At 37.0% G+C, this 19,628-nt stretch overlaps 1 protein-coding gene across 1 annotated transcript in view; it reads right to left on the bottom strand.

The window, feature by feature from the left end:
- DCAF10 (DDB1 and CUL4 associated factor 10) overlaps nt 1–19,547 on the bottom strand; it is a 39,508-nt gene extending 19,961 nt beyond the window's left edge. The window contains exons 1-2 of the mRNA XM_087419469.1: nt 19,036–19,547; nt 9,492–9,605 (exon numbers count right to left, since the gene is read on the bottom strand). Coding sequence (XP_087275595.1) covers nt 9,492–9,605; nt 19,036–19,538 — 617 coding nt within the window. The 5' untranslated portion in view covers nt 19,539–19,547. The remainder of the gene's footprint in view (nt 1–9,491; nt 9,606–19,035) is intronic.
- Nucleotides 19,548–19,628: the final 81 nt, after the last annotated feature.

Here is a 19,628-nt window from a genome sequence, read left to right as displayed (position 1 = left end):
AATACAATATATTGAATATATTTTCCACATATATTTCTATCTTTCAATGTGGTTTATATGTTTTCTTACTGGATCAAAATTTTAATTATTATATTGCCAAATCCATTTTTTCCCTTATAGTTTTATCTTTACTGATGAGGCTTTTTTTTTATTTTTATTTATTTATTTTATTTTTTATTTTTTTTCCCCCCAAAGCCCCAGTAGATAGTTGTATGTCATAGCTGCACATCCTTCTAGTTGCTGTATGTGGGACGTGGCCTCAGCGTGGCCGGAGAAGCGGTGCGTCGGTGCATGCCTGGGATCCGAACCCGGGCCGCCAGCAGCGGAGCGCGCGCACCTAACCGCTAAGCCATGGGGCCGGCCCTGATGAGGCTTTTTAAAGTAAAAATAGTTCAATGACTTCCACACCTGACAGGAATTATATAAATGAAAAAAATACACAATGACAAAAAGCTACTGGAAAGTCAGTCAAACTTTTAAAATAAATTGATCATCATAACAGTATCTTCATACATTTGAATATTTTAGGAAAAAAATATAATTAAGATATTTTATTTAGTGTACAGAAAATACTTAATGCACACAAGGATTCAAAACCCCAGTGGCATTATATTGCTGAAGCTGACAGAGGTCCACCCTGAAGGGTTTTAAGAGAGTGACACAATTAGTTTCAGAAAGATCTCTGAGGTGGTTAGGTTCCAGAACCTTGGATTTTCATAAAAAATAAAATAAAATAAAGTAAGGAATCAGTTTTTAAATTTTTGTCAATAAGGCCACTGAAAAAATTAGCACTGTTGCATGAAAGGATATTTTAATACCAATAATGTAGAAAGAATATAATCTTGGAACAAAAGCTAATACTTTTTAATTAAATAAGTTTACCTTAATGAAAAATTCAATACTTTAACTTTAGTTTTCTCATTTTTGCCTCAAAGTATTACCTGTTAAAAATTTTGGTATTGGAGAATCATTGGTAAAGAGAGTAGATAAATTATAGAAAATTAAGAATGTAGACTAGGAGACCAGTTAAAGCATCTACAACAATTCTTATCCCAAAGTAAGCGATGCAGAGAATGCAAAGTGTTAGACAAGTCCCTGGAGATCTGCCCAATCTTCTCAAATTAAAACTCAGTCTAGCCTAATAAGTTAATAATTAAAGTATTTTTAACTCCATAGTCCCTAATAATCAGGAGACACTCCTTCACATACACTGAAATCTATGAGTTTCTGAATTATAGAACTTCTCCATATGTCCCCATCAAACCCAACATATGACTATAACAGCTCTGGATAAATTGACATCTGGATAAATGGAGGTCTTCATTATCAGAGGATAATTGGTAAAGGATAACAGCAATTGAAATAGAATTTTCTTAAAAGAGGTACCAACATTTCATCGTACAAGGGAAAGAAAGTGTTGTTGAGTCTTTATATATATATATATATATATTTTTGTGTGTGTGTGAGGAAGATCAGCCCTGAGCTAACATCCATGCCAAGCCTCCTCTTTTTGCTGAGGAAGACTGGCCCTGAGCTAACATCTATTGCCAATCTTCCTCCTTTTTTTCCATTTTTCTCCCCAAAGCCCCAGTAGATAGTTGTATGTTGTAGTTGCACATCCTGCTAGTTGCTGTATGTGGGACACCGCCTCAGCATGGCCAGACAAGTGATGCGTTGGTGCGTGCCCGGGATCCGAACCCCGGGCTGCCAGTAGCAGAGTGCACGCACCCAACCACTAAGCCACGGGGCCGGCCCCTAAAGTGTTGTTGAATCTTTATCTTAAAAAAACAAACTAAAAAATCCTGAAAATAACCCTTTTTACATTTATTTAATTATATGCAAATTCTTAGAACAAGTAAATTAAATGGGGTTTTTTCATTATCTTTCCAATGAAATTATGACAGCAGAATATAACATCCTTACTTCATATTTGAGTTTTGTACTGTAATAAAAAAGAGGGTGATTTCTGTATAACATTCAAAGTCTTTATCAATTTTCCCAAGGGCTTCTCCTTAGTCCTGTGAGATATACACATAATTCTTTGAAGTGTCTATCATGTCATCATTTTTTTTTTAATTTTTTTTTTAATTTATTTTTGTGTGAGGAAGATCAGCCCTGAGTTAACATCCAATGCCAATCCTCCTCTTTTCTGCTGAGGAAGATTGGCCGTGGGCTAACATCTGTTCCCATCTTCCTCCGCTTTATATGGGACGCTGCCACAGCATGGCTTGACAAGTGGTGCATCAGTGCACGCCCGGGATCCGAACCTGTGAACCTTTGGGGAAGTTAGTATTAATTATAAGTAATGCACACTTAAGCTCATGCCAGAGGACCCCTCAGATCCTCACTCAAAACTCTTAAGTTATATGTACTTCTAAAAAAGCTTCAAAATCTGTTTTTCTAACCAACAGATAAGAAGCAAATTCAAATTTGTAGGTGTGGGGTACTAGGGCAGGCACACTGACAGCAGCAAATGAGAGCTGGCATTGATAAAGAACACAAATTCTAACAGCGGATTAGTCAGAGGTCATTTTCAGTAAGGGCAAACTCTCGACACAAGTCTTTTCCAGGCAAGAAATTTTTAAATTGTAAAATATTAGAAACATAGAGAAAATTATGAAGAATATAACAAACACCTGTGATACCCACCACCCAGCTTTATCAAATTTTAACGTTTTGTTATCTTTCGGATTTTTTTGAACATTACAAACACAGTCCAAGTACCCTGTATATCCCTCCCCAAACCCATTCCCCTCCCTCCCTCTCCAGAGGGAACCACTATCCAAAATTTGTTGTTTGCCACTCCCCATGCAAATTTTTAATACCATGAGAATTCATAAGTATGTAGCCATAAACAATTTATAATATTGTTTTGCATTCAATTTATTCTGTAAATATTTAATGAGCACCCACTTTGTGCTAGGCAAAGTTCTAGGTGCTAGGGATAGAGCAGAGAACAGACAAATACATGCCCTCATCAAGCTCATGTTTGTATATTTTCAAACTTTATATAAATGGTATCACACTGTACAACTCATTGTACAGTATGCTTTTCTGGCTTAACCTTGAATTTCTGAGATGTATCTCAGATGCTTATACTTCTAGTTCATTTATTTTAACTGATGTATAGTATTCCATTGTATGAGTATACCCGAATTTATCTATCTCCCTCTTGATGGAGATTTGTTTCCAACTTCTATTACTGACAATGCAATAACGAACCTTCTTTACACAACTCCTTGTTCACATATGCTTTAATTTCTTTAAAAAAACTGATCTTCAGTTTTACCAGATATTGCTAAAGTGCTCTTCAAAATAATTTTATTAATTTGTACTCCATCAAAAATATCTGAGAGTTTCTATTTCTCAACATCTTTGCCAATACTTGGTATTTCTTCTGTTATTTTTATTTGCATTTCATAACTGGTAAGCTTGAAAATCTTTCCATATTTATTGTTCATTTTAGTTTCTCTTATGTGATTCTCTGCCTTTTTTGTTCCAAAGTAATTGCCTTAAATATTCTGGATACTAATCCTTTTTTGGTTATGTTCATTAAAAATATTTTCTCCCACCAGCCTATAGCTTATCTTCTCACACTGTTATGATGTCTTTGGTTACAATGAAGTTTTAAATTTTTTTGTGTGTGTGTGAGGAAGATCAGTCCTGAGCTAACATCCATGCTAATCCTCCTCTTTTTGCTGAGGAAGACCGGCTCTGAGCTAACATCTATTGCCAATCCTCCTCCTTTTTTTTTCCCCAAAGCCCCAGTAGGTAGTTGTATGTCATAGTTGCACGTCCTTCTAGTTGCTGTATGTGGGACGCAGCCTCAGCATGGCCGGAGAAGCGGTGTGTCGGGGCACGCCGGTGATCCGAACCGGGGCCGCCAGTAGCGGAGCGCACGCACTTAACCGCTAAGCCACGGGGCTGGCCCGAAGTTTTAAATTTTAATGCAGTTGAATTTATCAATCCTTAATGGTTTATGCTTTTTGTGTCTTAAAAAAATCCCTTTTCATCCTTAGAACATAAATATATTCTATATTTCTTCTAAATCTATAATCTAACTGGCAGTTGTTTTTAGTTATGGTATGAGATAGAAATATAATTTTATTTTATTTTTTTATATATGTAACTAATTCTCTTTTCCATTCCCCTCTCCCACTGATTTGTAATGCCCCTGCTGTCATATATCAAACTTCCATATATGCGTGGGTCTGTTTCTAGATGCTCTATTCCTTTCCATTGCTCACTTAATCTATCCCTGTTCTAAGACTACATTTGATATCTGGAGGATGAATACTCTTACCATCTTAGTCTTCTTCAGAATTGTCTCAGATATTCCTGGCATTTTGCTCTTCAAAATGAATATTAAAATCAAGTTGTGGTGGGGGGTTTTTTTTACACCCACTTGGTATTTTGATTAAAACTACACTAAATTTATAGACTAATTTGGGAAGAACGGACTTCTTTTCAATACTGAGTTTTCTCCCCCAGAGAAGAATTGCATTTGTTTTTGCAGGCACCTGGCAGCGCTACCAATCTGGATCCAATTTAAAATTGCTGGCTGGAGGGTTTTGGACCATATGGTAGTGTGAATTTGGACCCCACACATGCATGAAGGTGGCTAGTGGTTAGAAATTCACGGAGGCGATTTTCTGACACCCCTCTACCCAGTGCCACAGGCTAGATGAACAAGGTGGTTTATTTCTAGATCACCTTTGTGCTGAAAGTGTAGCCTTTGAAGTCCCAGCCTTATGCAGAGTTTCCTACTAGCCTCTTCACCTCGAACAGGCCTGAGAATGAACTCTCCTGTCCTCTGTACTCCTCATACCTGTCAAAGCTTAAGGTCACCAGCATTTGGCAGATGCCTCCAGGGTAAAAGCCAGCTGAATACCTGTTTACTTCTTTGCATTCCTGCTTCCACTTCATTTTTGGCCCTAGGATTCCTTTCTTTCTTATTAGCTCAACTATGCATTAAAAAATATATATTTAAAATTTTATCCAGCATTTCTGTTTTCAGTAGAAAAGTTGTTCAGGATATTTTAAAATCTTCTATAGCCTAATTTTTATCTGCTTGATTTACTAGTTTTGGATGGAACTATATTAAAATCTCTTACTATGACTTTAGACTTGTAATTTCTTATCGTTCTGTTTTTGCTTTGTATATTTCAAGTTGCATAGAAGTTCATGATTATTATATCTTCTTGGTGGATTTTTCCTTTTATTAATATGTACTGTTGCACTTTATCCTTTAAAGCCTTTGGTCTGCCATCTGTCCAATAATGATAATCTATATCAGCTTTCTTTTCCCATTCTGGGTGGTTTTATTTTTGGTATCTCTATAAAGAATATATAGATGATTTTGTTTTTTGTTCAAATTGCTGTATCTGTGTCTTTTTTTTTGAGGAAGATTGGCCCTGAGCTAACATCTGTTGCCAATCTTCCTTTTTTTTTTCTTTTTTCTCCCCAAAGCCCCAGTATATAGTTGTATATCCTTCTAGTTCTTCTATGTGGGACGCCACCTCAGCATGGCTTGATGAGTGGTGAGTAGGTTCGTGCCCAGAATCTGAACCCAGCGAACCCCAGGCCGCCAAATTGGAACACGTGAACCCAACTGCTATGCTACCAGCCCGGCCCCTCTGTGTCTTTTAATAAAGAAGATCAATCCATTTGTGCTCTACTCATATATTTGAAACTATTTCTACTTCTTGTTTTCTATTTATCATCCCTTTTCTTTGCTTTTTTTTTTTTACTTTTTTTTTTTTTTTATAATTTTATTTATTTATTTTTCCCCCAAAGCCCCAGTAGAGAGTTGTATGTCATAGCTGCACATCCTTCTAGTTGCTGTATGTGGGACACGGCCTCAGCATGGCCGGAGAAGCGGTGCGTCGGTGCACACCCGGGAGCTGAACCCGGGCTGCCAGCAGCGGAGCGCGCGCACTTAACCACTAAGCCACGGGGCCGGCCCTATTTTTTTACTTTTTTAAGCTTTCCTGTCTTCTACCGAACTAATCAAGTTTTCAATATTCTCTCCCCCTGCCTTCTGCTAGTTTGGAAGCCATAAAATGTATTTCTATTATTTTAGTTACTTTTAGTTTTTTTTTCATTGTATATATTTAATTATACATTGTTCTGAAAGAGTCTGAAATTACTTAATATTTCCATCCTCCTCCTGAACATGATATGGACCTTAACATGTCACACTGAACAATACTCCCCCATACATACAACCTATTTGTTGTTACTATCTAGAGCTACACTGTCCAGTTTGGTAGCCATTAGCCACCTGTAGCGTTTGAGTCCTTCATATGTGGCCAGTCTGAATTGAGATGTGCTCTAAGTGTAAAATATACATTCGATTTTGAAGATTTAGCATGAAAAAATGAAAGTAAAATATCTCAATAATTTTTATAGTGATTACATATTGAAATAATAATATTTTAGATATACTAGGTTAAATAAAATATATTATTAAAAATTAATTTCATGTGGGTTTTTTTTTTTTTTTTTTTTTGGTGAGGAAGATTAGCCCTGAGCTAATCTGTTGCCAATGCTCCTCTTTTTGCTGAGGAAGATTGGCCCTGGGCTAACATCCGTGCCCATCTTCCTCTACTTTATATGTGGGATGCCTGCCACAGCGTGGCTCGATAAGCAGTGCGTAGGTCCGCGCCTGGGATCCAGGCCTGCGAACTCCAGGCTGTGGAAGCAGAGCGGGCGAACTTAACCACTACACCACCAGGTCGGACCCTGTTTTTTTCTTTTTTAATGTGACTACTAGAAAATTCAAAATTATGTATGTGGCTAGAATTACAGTTCTATTGGATAGTGCTAATCTTGAGTTTTAGTTTTAACTTTTGTGTTAAATGCACCCCCCTGAGAAAACCCTAAATTATTTTCTTTCTGTTATCAATAATTAATAACATTTATCATTTCACCTAATTAAAATTCTTCATTCTGGAATAAGAGCTTACCTGGATATGATATGGTACTGAACATTATTTTGCCTTAGTACGTAAGATATTATTCCATTTTCTCCTAGCATCAACTGTTTTTGATGAGAAACCTGTTAGTTTAATTATCGTACTGCTGTAAGTAATCTGGCTTCTAATTTTGGTGGCTTTTAAGATTTTCTCTTTATCGCTGATATTCTAGAGTTTCACCACAATCTATCTAGACGTAGATTTATCTTTATTTAACCTACTTGACATTCTAGAGCTTACTTTTGATTCAAGGATTCAGGTTCTTCTTCAATGCTAAAAATTCTCGGCCTTTGTGTCCTCAAAAATTAGTTCCCCACTAATCTCTGCATTTCTTTTTCTGTAATTTTTATTATATATACATTGGAGTCTCTCAATCCTGTCTTTTAACTACTCTTCCATATTTTATCTTTTTTCTGTGTTCTGCATGCATTCTTTAGTACTATTTTCCAAACCATTAATTCTCTCATCGATGGTGTAAAGGGTAAAATTTATCCAATCTATTGAGTTTTTTATATACCAACTACATTTTTAATTTCCAAGAGTTCTAGTTGGTTTTTTCCCACAGTAACCTGTTCTTGTTTCATAATTTTGAACTCTCTTTAAATGGAAAGTATCCCTTAACTTATTTCTTTGAGCATCCTAAAAATGCTTTAAAGTTTCTTCCAACCAATGGAATACTATGCAGCCGTTAAAAAGAATAAGATCATCCCATGGGTACTACAATGGAATGATCTCTAAGTATGTTATTAAGTGAAAAAGCCAAGGTATATAATAGTATGTGTAGAATGCTACCATTTATACAAAAGTGTATGTATGTGTCTATGTATATGCTTGTACATGCATAAACTATCTCAGAAAGTATAGCAAGAAATTGGTAATAGTGGTTGCCTCTGGGGAGGGGAACTGGGTGGCTAGGGGACAGAGGTGGGAGATAGACTTACTTTTCACTGTTTACCCTTTTGTACCTTTGAATTTTGTACCACGTGCATGTATTACCTAGTCAAAAAAAAATAAATAAAATAATTTATTTTTAAAAATAAAGTCTTTGTTGGACTACTCCATAAAATTAATTTCATCCAGAGAAAATGCCTGTTCTAGTTGCTGGTTTCGTTATGATATTAACATTAGATGTCTTCATGAGTTTTGGAATTTTGGTTATAGGCTCATTTTGAGTAGTAAAGGTTTTTTCTCTCTCTCTTCCTATTTAATAGTTTTATAATTGCCTCCACTTGGATTTCTGGACCTCTAATCCACAACTAGGCCTTATAATGACATTAAGAGCTCCAGTTTCACGATAATATTGGAGCAATCACATATATACATTTAATCACTGACTCAGCAATGGCTTCATTCAATTCCCGGTCATGAGGTTATGTCTTTACCAGCTACAACCTATAGCCCCAAGTAGTAAATAGCTTTTTCCTTTTTTCAGCCTTTCACAAATGGGACAGACATTCCAACCAAACCCCTGGCTTCATGTAGTAATTCTGCCTCTGGTTCCTGCCTCACATGAAGCACTTTAGCACTTTTGATTCCTGATAGGATCTAAACTACTACATGTCAGTGCCAGACTGAAAACTCAGAGGGCTTGTGGTTTCAACCCTGCTAACAGCTTTGTGTCTTTGTTCCATTTCTGGCCCACAAAAATGTTTATGTTGTTTCAGAGCCTGGCTATATATTTTGTGCTATTTGATCTATTGTTCTATGTGTTTGGAGATAGGGGTTACATCAAAACTCAGTATTGCACCTTGACTAGAAGTAATTTCAACATTTCTTTCTTTTTGAACATTGAAAGTAATCATTATAAAAGTAATATAATCTCATTACATACAATTTAGAAAATAGAAAATTACTTATAATCCATCCATTCTAACTCATCCACTGTTAGCATTTTAAAATATTTCCTTCTAATCTTTTTCTTCTGTATCATGTCATATTTTTACAATTTTTATCATGATTTTAACCTATATTATCCCAAGCATTTGTCCATGTTGATATGTAGTCTCTGTGACCATCATTTTAATGACTGCATATTAATCCACCAAGCTGTTCAATTGTTATTTACGTCCCACATTCTTGAGAATTTAAGGAGCTTCCAACTATGCTATAAAGAAGTTCTCTGTGCATATGTGTTTTTCTCCCCTCAATAGTTTAGATCTAGGGAGTGGTGGTGAGAGGGCTAAGCAATGAGACTGCCATAATTCTACACAGATTATTAGCCCAAAGGCTAATCATAATACATGGCTGAGGTTCATAATGATGACCCTGATATATGAAGAGAAAAGGTAAAATCATATGCAAGTGAAAAATGCATTTCAGAAAGATTCCAATCCAAAACGATTAACAGCAAGTTTTGTAATTAAAGGGATGAGTTTCACAAGGGATAAGAGTCACAATTCACAAATGTGTATCATCTAGGACTGCTGGACAAGGCATTACAAATTTTCACTAACTTCTAAAACAGAATATTTTGGGTCACACTAATAAAGTTCACTTTTTCACTATAATACTAACCTGATATTATTTACACAGTCTTCATGAGCTTCAGAAAGAGTTTTTATGTGCTTTGATGATATAGGGTCAAAAAGCAGAACTTCAGTCTGTTCACAAGCAACTGTCAGCACTGACCTGAAAGCAAATGACACATTTCTCTTTAGTTTTCTAGCATTCTCTGGTTATTGATATTCATTTATTTATAATTACACAAGCTATAAATGAATAACTTCCTTTTGCCCATGTTAGTAGCAAATGTTTAAAAGATTGACACTATCTGTGGTTGGCAACAGTAGGAAATGGTACTCTCATACCTTATGGGGGAGTGTAAGCTGGTACAGCTTATGTTTGGAGAGTACCAGTATCTATCAAAATTTTAAATGTGCATGCTTTGTTTTTGCTGAGGAATATTGGCCCTGAGCTAACATTTGTGCCAATCTTCCTCTATTTTGTATGTGGGACACTGCCACAGCATGGCCTGACAAGTGGAGTGTAGGTCCATTCCAGGATCTGAATCCATGAACCCCGGGCCACTGAAGCAGAGTGTGCGAACTTAACCACTACACCACTGGGCCAGCCCCATATGTGCATACCTTTTGACTCAGCAATTTTTTCTGGGAATTTAATCTAGAGAAATAATCATTTATAAATACAGAGAAGCATATATAAAGATATGCTTCATTGTAAGGAGAAATTGAAAGTAACCTAAATGTACATGAAAGAAGGAATGACTGATTATACAGGCCATGGTATGTAATACTTTGCAATATTGTGCAACATTTATAAAGAAAGAGATAGCTTTATATGGGTACAAAAGAACTCCAAAACATATTTTTAAATGAGAAAAGCTGGTTGTAGAAAAACATGCATAGATGAAGCAACTTAGGACAAAAAATCATATACAAAAAAATTACATATTTCTTTATCAGTACGTACCAATTAAAACACACGGAAAAAGGCCTGGCATATATCCTATCAAACCAGTTAGATATAGTGAAACTTAATCTTTTCCTTTATGGTTTTTTAGTATTGTTTCTTGCTTCAGCCCTTCTCTATTACAAAGTTATATTTTTATAAACCTTTTACAAGCCCCATTTTGATTTCTGAAAATCTATTGTATTTTATTTATTTTGATTAAGTCTTAGTTTTCTTGTGGACACTGCTCTTTCAGATTCAGATCTAGCCAATGAAATCCTGAGTCTTGGAAACTGCAGGTCTTCCCAATTTATAGTTCCAATAACAAACGGAATTTAATACACTTAAGATGAAAGTGTGTAAGATAGAATTTTAAATAGCCAAACTTTTCTATTCAGAACAATAAAGTGGAAGAGGGAAAAAAAAATCTACTAAATTGAAATCTTTTTCATATCTAGTAATCATGAAATTGTCCTTTAAAGGCTGTCTGCATAAACCCTTTTTTGAGATATCTGGACTTCAAAATATAATATCTGAAGGATTTTTGTGCTAGTTGATCATCATGAGTAAAAATATTCAAATTAATATCTGTAATTTTAGAAGATGTATAAACAGCTATTTTTTTGTTGTTAGATGAGTTATGGAATGAATTTTTCTCTTTTTTGTGCATAAAAGTAAATGAAACAATGATTCTGGGGGAGTCTTGATCTTAAACATTGTAAACAAGAGATCTACAAAACTGATGGTCATTGTTTTGTTTTAATCCAATTACAATCTATTTTCATACATGGCATGAATCGTAACTTTCTAAATTGGATATCATTCATTTGTCCCAATATCAAAGCCTACACTTTTCTCACTGGTTTGAAAGCCATTTTTATCGTATATAAGTTTTGTTTTGGGACTCTATATATTCTATTCTGTGCAACACCACCATGCTATTTTAATTTCTAAAAGGTTTATAGTATATTTGATGTGTGGCAAAGCAAGATTTCCTCATTGTTTTATAAACATTTTTTGGGGGGCTAATATCATGCTTTCTCTTCCAAATGAGTTTTAGATATAGCATGTCAGGTCCTACTAAAAAATATTATTGGTATTTTTATTGGAATGCACTGACTTTACAAATTAATTTGGTAGACTTTATATCATACAGTATTGAATCATCCCATCAGTAATATGCATACTTTCCCACATATTCAAGATTTTCTTAGCAAGAGTATCTTAGCAGTTCTTGGAACTTTGAACATCCTTATACATTTAGAATCAACTTATCAAGTTATGTACACACACACACACACACAAATCCATCTGTGGATTTTAATTGAGACTGTAATAAATCTATAGAAGAGTCTGCATAGAATTGACATCTTTACAATATGGAGTCTTCCAATCCATGAACATGGTATATCTCCATTTACCATGGAGATTTTCTCTATATGGGTCATGCCTATCTTTTGTTAGATTTATTCCTTGGTACTTGACTTTTTTCTTTTCTTTTCCTTCAATTATTATTTTTTTATTGATGTTTTAATAGTTTATAACATTGTGAAATTTTGGGTTGTACATTTTTGTTTGTCCATCACCATATATATGTCTCCCTTCACCCCTTGTGCCCACCCCCACTCCCATACCCCCTGGTAACCACAATACAGTTTTCTCTGTCCATGTGTTGCTTTATATTCCATATGAGTGAGATCATACAGTGTTTGTCTTTCTCTTTCTGGCTTACTTCACTTAACATAATACCCTCCAGGCCCATCCATGTTGTTGCAAATGGGACGATTTTTTGACTTTTTTTTTGATGCTTTTGTAAATGTTCTTTTTTAAATTTTGCTTTGTTGTTGTTTGTACAGAAATGTAACTGATTTTTAAGATATTATTTATCCATCAATCTTACTATTTTAATACTTTGTGGGTTATTTTAGGTTTTCTCTGTCAATATGTCATCTACAAACAATTGCTTTGTTCTTTTTTTATTACTCTTTTTCCTTGCTGCACTGGCTAGGACATTCAGTACAATGTTGAATACAAATGTTAATACAGCAGAAACTCTTGGCTTGTTCCTGATCTTCAAGAATACATTCACCATCTCATCATTAAGTACAATGCCTCCCATAGGGTTTTTTTTGTTTGTTTTGTTTTTTTTGGTAGATTCCTATTATTGGATTAAAGTTCTCTTCTACTTCAAATTTGCTTAGTTTTTTTTTCATTAATATATGTTAAATTGCATAAAACATTTTCCAACATTTACTGAAATTATCCTATATTTTTCCTTTAATATGTTAATGTAGTAATTTACATTAATTTACTTTCTAATGTAAAATCAACCTTTCATTTCTACCATATTGCTAGATTCAGTTGGCTAAAATGGTGGGCTCACATCTGTGGCTTCCTCCTTTTGCAAATCTTGGCCCTGCAATTTCCTCATTGCCTTAACTCTCCAATCCCTTCAAACATAAGCTTTTTATATCTTACATTAAATATTTTATATTTTCTCTAGCTTTTCTAATTTTTCTCATTTGGAGGATTGGTCTAAACCACCTACTCTGCTACTTCTGGAAAGCAGAATCTTGCATCTAAAGTTATGTCCCCCTTCTCATTCTGAATAGTTTATTTGGGTATTCTCTTCATCAATATAATGAGTGTTTTTCATTTTTATTTGTCTTTTCAAAGACAAATTTTTCCATTGAGTATTTCTATTGAATTTTTAAAATTTCACTAATTCTACTCTTTATTAACTGTATTTCCTTCCTTCTGCTTTCTTCAGATTTACTTTGCTATTATTGCAGATAATTTCACTATTCTTTTTCTCTTTCTTGAGATGGATACATAGCTCATTAATTTTCCTTGTTGTCCTTTCCAGTTTATTAAAGACTATAATTTTCTTACTAAAGACTGTTTTACTTATATCCCACAATTTTGAGACACATGGTACTTTCATTATCATTTAGTTCTAAATATTTCTAATTCCAAGTATCATTTCTTCTTTGGTCCATGAGTTATTTATAAATGTTTCTTAACTTGAAAACACATGAGGTTTTTCTAGTTATCCTTTTATTCATTTCTAATGATCACATTGTACTGAGAAACTGTATGATCATCTTTTGAAATACGTGGCCTTGTTAGGTGAAAATTTTGTAAATCTTCCTTGTGTGTTTGGAAAAAAAACAAGCATGAGGCAGCCGTTACATACAATCAAGTGTGATATTCATGAATGCTAAACTTTCAATAGTAATATAAATTAATATGAATAAAATTTTAAAAATGTTTCTAAATAAACTCACCTACAGATTATGTTTGCCAAGTGATATTAGTTGTAACTCAAATCATTCATCAAATTATTCCAGTAATTTCCAATCATTTACTAATTTTTGGAAATTGTAACCATAATCCTTTGTTTGACCCAGATGCCCTTGTCTGAACCATGAACTGACATAAGTAATTGCATAAAGCCCCTCCAAGAATTTCCACATTAAATAAGTAGTCATTAAATAACTTGTAGTCTTGATAAGTAAAAAAATCACTCAACATCAACAGAATTGTTCATCGGGCTGAATCATTTTTAGCTTGGCTGAAGTAACAGTTCAAGTATATAAAAAATTTTTTAGCCCTTATAATGCTTGCTGTTAATTTTGTATACTCAATGTGTGTTCAATTATATTAATAACTAAGTCACAAAAATAATTTATTGACGTCATATTTAATTATATCAAACTTAATCCCTCAGCCCAGATGAGAGGTAATGGAATATGGCTGTTAAGAGCATAAGCCAGGGTGCAAATACTTTGTGTTTAATGGCCTTTCTGCTTTTCAGTTCCCTCAACTCAACATGTCTGGTACAGAGATTTATGTTGGTAGTGATTTTCATTAATAAAATGAATGTTAATGCCCCTGGTGGGTGGATGTTCAGTGGGTTTTGGCAAACTTATCCCAGTGATGGTGAAATTCAATAGGAATGATAAAATTAGGACTCGGCATCCCAGGAGTCATTCATCCATGAACCATCCCCATAGGCCTCATTCATCTGCAGTGGATTCTATCCTGCCATGGGAGTGCACACTATGCCAAGAGTTAATATGTTTGGATGGTGCCTGTAGTAGTGCTATTACTCTCATCTGACTGTTCTCTTCATTTCTCTGGATCTCCCCAGAGGGTGCAGATCCCACAAATTACCATGTGAAAACGACTGGGAGAGTGCCTAAGAAAGGTAGGCAACCCCACACCAAGGGAAGCCAAATGATCACTAGGCATTTGGATTTTGTTGTGTGTAGGAGGATACCTGGCATGGGTGAGGAGCAATTAGAATGGATGCCATTGCTCTCCAGTGAGGTTTGTTAGCAGACTGCTGTGCCAGTTCTTAACTCCTTACTTGCTATATAATGCGTTATTCTGAGAGTTCCCGTGGAATGTACTGAAACATTAGGAGGGCACTCAGTGGGCTTGGGGCAGTAAGTAACTATTGAACCACCACGGACATATATCAATATTTTATCAACTGGTACAGCTAAACCAATGTGTACTAGCTGAATATGTGGCCAGAATGCAGTAATTCTATACATGCCCTTCAGAGCAAGATTTTAAGTGGTGTTGTTTATGTTTTGTGTATCCTTCTTATGTTTGTATCTGTCAGATTAACTGAGGTATATGATGTGTATTAAAATCTTCCCCTATGATGATAAATTTGTCTGTTTTCTCCTTGAAGTTATCAATTTTTGATGTAGACATTTTAAATCTAAAAGACTAATTCAAGTTCAGAACTGTTTTATCTTCCAGATGGATTGAGTTTTTATCACTATGAAGTGACTTTCTATCTCTAGTAAATTTTTTGCCTTAACCTATTTTGTATATTAATATAGCTGACCAGCTGTTTTTTAGAATGTGTTTGATGTATCTTTCTATCTCCTTCTGAGCATTTAGTACTTCTATATTCATTATAATTAGTAATATTTGGATTTATTTTCAGTCATTCTTTGTGCTTTTTATTTATTATACCTTTTCTATTTTTTTCATTCCTTATCTTCTTTTGGAATTTTTTTATCATTCCATATTTTTTCCTCCACTAGCCTGGAAATAATATTGTCTTCCTTGTCTTTTGGTGGTTACCTTGCAAATTTTAATATGCATACTAAACTTATTAAAGCCTAAAGTTAATATATCATAATTCTGCCTCAAAAAAACAGAATTTAGAACATCCCTTCATAATTTATATGCTATTGTTGTCTTCTTAGTTCTATCTTTGTTAATCCCCAAAGACAAAATTAGATTTAGTTTTACATACATATTTTCCACTTTCTTTGTTCTTCATTCCTTCTGGCATCTCAGACCTTCCATTTGGAAACACTTTCTTCTCTCTGAACTTAGAATTCCATTATTGAAGGTCTGGTGGCAAACTCACTCAGCTTTGCTTGTGTGAATATGTATTTATTTCATCTTTGTTCTTGACAAGGACAAAGGACCTATCTTTGCTGGTTACAGACATCTAAATTGGTAGTTTTTTTCCAGCAAACTGAAAATAATCACTGTCCTCTGATTTACACTATTACTTATTGATGACTAATTGGCCATCACTCCCACAGTTACACCTTTGAAAGTCTTTTTTCTCTAGCTTTAAAGATTTTACATTTTTTGTCCTGCAGTTTCCTATATGTCTAGGGAGGATTCTTGTTAGAGGTGTGTGGGTTTCTTAAATCATGGCTTGGTGCCTTTCTTCAATTCTGGAAAGTTCTCAGCAATTATCTCTTCAATTTTTTTTTTTTTTTTTTTTTTTTGCAGCATTATCTCATTTTCTTCAGGAACTGACCAAATATATGCTATGCTTTTTCTCTCTATGCTCCATGTCACTAAATCTCCTTCATATTTTCAATCTCTGTGCCTCTCTTGTCTGCACTCTGGATAATTTCTTCATTTCTATTTTCCAATACACTAATTCTCTCTACAGCAGTGCCTAATGTGTTCTCAGAGAGGACAGCTTGAGAAAGTCTCACATATCATTATTTAATCTATTATCAAATTTCCTTTTTCAAAATGTCAACTTAGGAAGAGATACACATATTTTGACAATGTTGTTATTGCTTAAAACAGTTTTGGAAGTCTTTACAAATTACCTTCTAGCCCACGTACCCTTTCATTTCTTTTTTAGTGCCAAATTCTCTCTAGTTTGGCCTCTATTAAATTCATAATTTTAATTCTTACCTTCTGTGTCATCTCTCCTTCTCTGTACTGAGAAGTCTTTGTAAGCGACAGTGGTTATGGTACCCAGTAAGCTGATTTAGCTCATATATAACTGAAGGATACAAGAAATTATCTCATTTAACACAGATATGTCATTTTTCTATAAAGTTACTTTAAGTCCTATAAAAATTGGGGGCCTATTTGTAGATGTAGTAATGCTAAAAAATTAAAACACTGAACTTTCTTCACCTATCATCTTAACATAGATGAAAAAGAATGGCAGTGTGCAATGTTGGCAAGGGTATGGGGAGACAGGCACTTTCACATGTGTCTGATAGGAATCAGAATTGGTACAGCTGTCATAGCGAGTAATTGAATAACAGGTCTCTAAAATCTTCATAATCTTTGACTCATTCTAGGGATTTATCATAAGGACATAAATATAAAATATTTGCTTATAGAGGTTTTATTTAAACTAATGAAAAATTTTAAATAATGTTTTAGAAATATATTTATTAACATAGGTAGTTCACAATATATTGCATGAAAAAAAGCAGGCTACACAACAGTATGATTCCATGTTTATATTAAAATAAACATACACAAAGAAAAAATTTCCTTGGATATCCATTCAATCTCTGGGACCATAAATGATGTTTAGCTTCTTTTTGCTCATTTATTGCCTAGGTTTTCTACAATGAGTATATATTAATTACATAGTTAAACATTATTAAATTATTTTGTTTTAAGTACCAGAATACCCAACCACCTATTACAAAAATGTTTCTATGGGAAAATGTAGTCCAGATTCAAACAAGAACTATCAGTAATATATTCCTCATTCTAATAGCACTGGCAATGGAGATTCCTTCTTCATAACTCATTCTACCTCTCTTGCCCTCTACATAAAATCCCACCTTCAAAGAGTAGAAACAGCTACTTCTGAAGGCCTGACAGACTAGGTAGGAGGTGGGGAGGAGAGGAACTGGGATACGGAGAAGAGAGGAACAGACTCCTGGTATTTGGGGAGGAGCCTTAGGAATAGGGCTTGGTTGGAGGAAGGAGTGGGGAGAGGAGGTTTCATGAACAAACCAGCAAAATAGTTTCTCCTCTCACCAATTTTCTTTGAATTCAGGTTCACATTCCTTGCTACAAGTTCTACCCAACTACTAAAGGAGAAGCTCCAGAGATCCCAGCACCGTGTATGAGTAGGAAGAAGCATTTGCATCTGTGAAATGGAATAAGGTGTGCCTGCTCACAGTGACTCCAGATTCTGTTGCTTTGCTCCTTCCTTGGCATATTTTAGGTCTTTCTTTAAGAAAATTTTTTTGTTTGTTAACCTACAGTCTTTCAGCTTCCCTAACACGACATGCTGCCCCTCCAACCATAGGCTCTTTGACATACCAGTTCCTCCATCTGAAATACTTCTATCCCCTCCCCAACTCTATCTTGACTAATTCATCTCCTATGCATTTTTCTGATCTTGGTTAAGTGTCACTTCCTCAGGGAAACCTTGAAAACCTAGTCCACAACAGGTTCCTTCAAGTCTTTATCTCAATTTGTAAATATACGTTATGAATTATTTAGTATGGTTATTACTATTAGTTGAACTAATAGTCCCAAGCTCAATGAAAGCAGTGCCATTAGCTAGTTTTGCTCACCTCTGCACGTGGAACTAGCAAGTGCTCAACAAATATTTGCTGAATGAGGGAACGAATGAATGAACAACTAAGCAGATGACTAGGAATCCAGAGACCTTGATGGGTAAGAGTTACATTAACTATGTTGTCTCACGATGGAACTGAGTGTAATTTTTTTCCTTGACTGCTGTTGAACTTGGTTGTGTACTCACAAAACAAAGTTTTAAAAATATATATTATTTTGAAAATTCCGCATACTCCAAAGTAAACTGAGGCCAAACATGAAATATTTAATCAGCCAGGAAGAAGGCTGGACACCCTTACCAGAAGCAAGTAGTCTAGCCTGGGAACTTCACCAATGCGCCCCATCATAAGACACCTCTCGGCAGTGTCTTAGGATCTTACAGAGCCAGGGAACACACGCTTGTCCCCTCGGGGCAAGTCGGTCACAGGGTACGGGGACTCTGCAGGCGCCCGACCCTTGACACAAGCCTAGGTGAGGGAACGCAAGCCTCGGGTGACGGGAAAGGGGCGTTTATTCAACTGTCTTTCCTGAGCATCCACTGCGTCCCAGAAAGCCCGCGCTCTGGACCGGCTGACGGACCCGTGCGGCTTCAGGCTTTCTCCCTCACGGAGCCTCGGCGTCCTGAAGGTGACAGCGGGTCCCGGGCCTGCCCACCTCAACGGCGGCGGGGCCTCCGACCCTCAGAGAGTGCCGCGGCACGGGGCCGGCGGCCCAGCCACCTCGCCAACCCCGGCGCCGCCGGGCGACCCCGGCCGCCGGCCTCGGGCGCAGAGCCGGGCGGAGCGGCCCGCCCGCGGAGGGCCGCGCTTACCCGTCGGGCGAGTACTCGAGGTTGAAGACGGCGCCGTGGGTGCGCGTGCTGAGGTACACCGAGTCGGCGGGGTGGATGGAGCCGTAGAGGTTCGTCATGGTGCGGAAGTTGTCCCGCGCCGGGTCCACGAACAGCCCGCGGCCCAGGCTGCGCTCTCGCAGCCACCCGAAGAGCCGGGCGCCCGCGCCGCCCAGGCCGCCGCTGAGGCCCTGGCGGCCCCGGCTCCCGGCCCCGCAGTCTGGCCCGGGCCGCCGGCGCGGCGGGGAGGGCGACACCGGCTCTCCCTGGGCGGCGGCAGCCGGAGACTCCAGGGCCCGGGCCAGCGAGGGGGCGCCGGCGCGGCGAGGGCTCCGGGAGGGCGACGGGGGACAGGCCGCGTCAGCCCCGGGCTGTGGCGGCGCGGGCGGGGAAGGGAGCGGCCCGGCGGCGGCCGCTGGCCCCCGGTGGGGCGCCGGCTCCTCCGCCCTGTCCCCTCCGGGACAACTGGACCCGGAGGGAAACATGACGCACACGCCCGCCCCCCACTCCGGGCCGCTGCCCCGCCGGCCGACACCTCAGCCCTCCCCCTCCAGCCGCCACTTCCGGCGTGCGGC

This window comes from Ceratotherium simum, chromosome 29, assembly GCF_057802395.1.
Source record: "Ceratotherium simum simum isolate JZ-2026a chromosome 29, ASM5780239v1, whole genome shotgun sequence".
In the NCBI taxonomy this organism is placed as follows: domain Eukaryota; kingdom Metazoa; phylum Chordata; class Mammalia; order Perissodactyla; family Rhinocerotidae; genus Ceratotherium; species Ceratotherium simum.
Note: the sequence above shows the minus strand (reverse complement) of the source record. Positions and strands in the feature narration are given on the sequence as shown.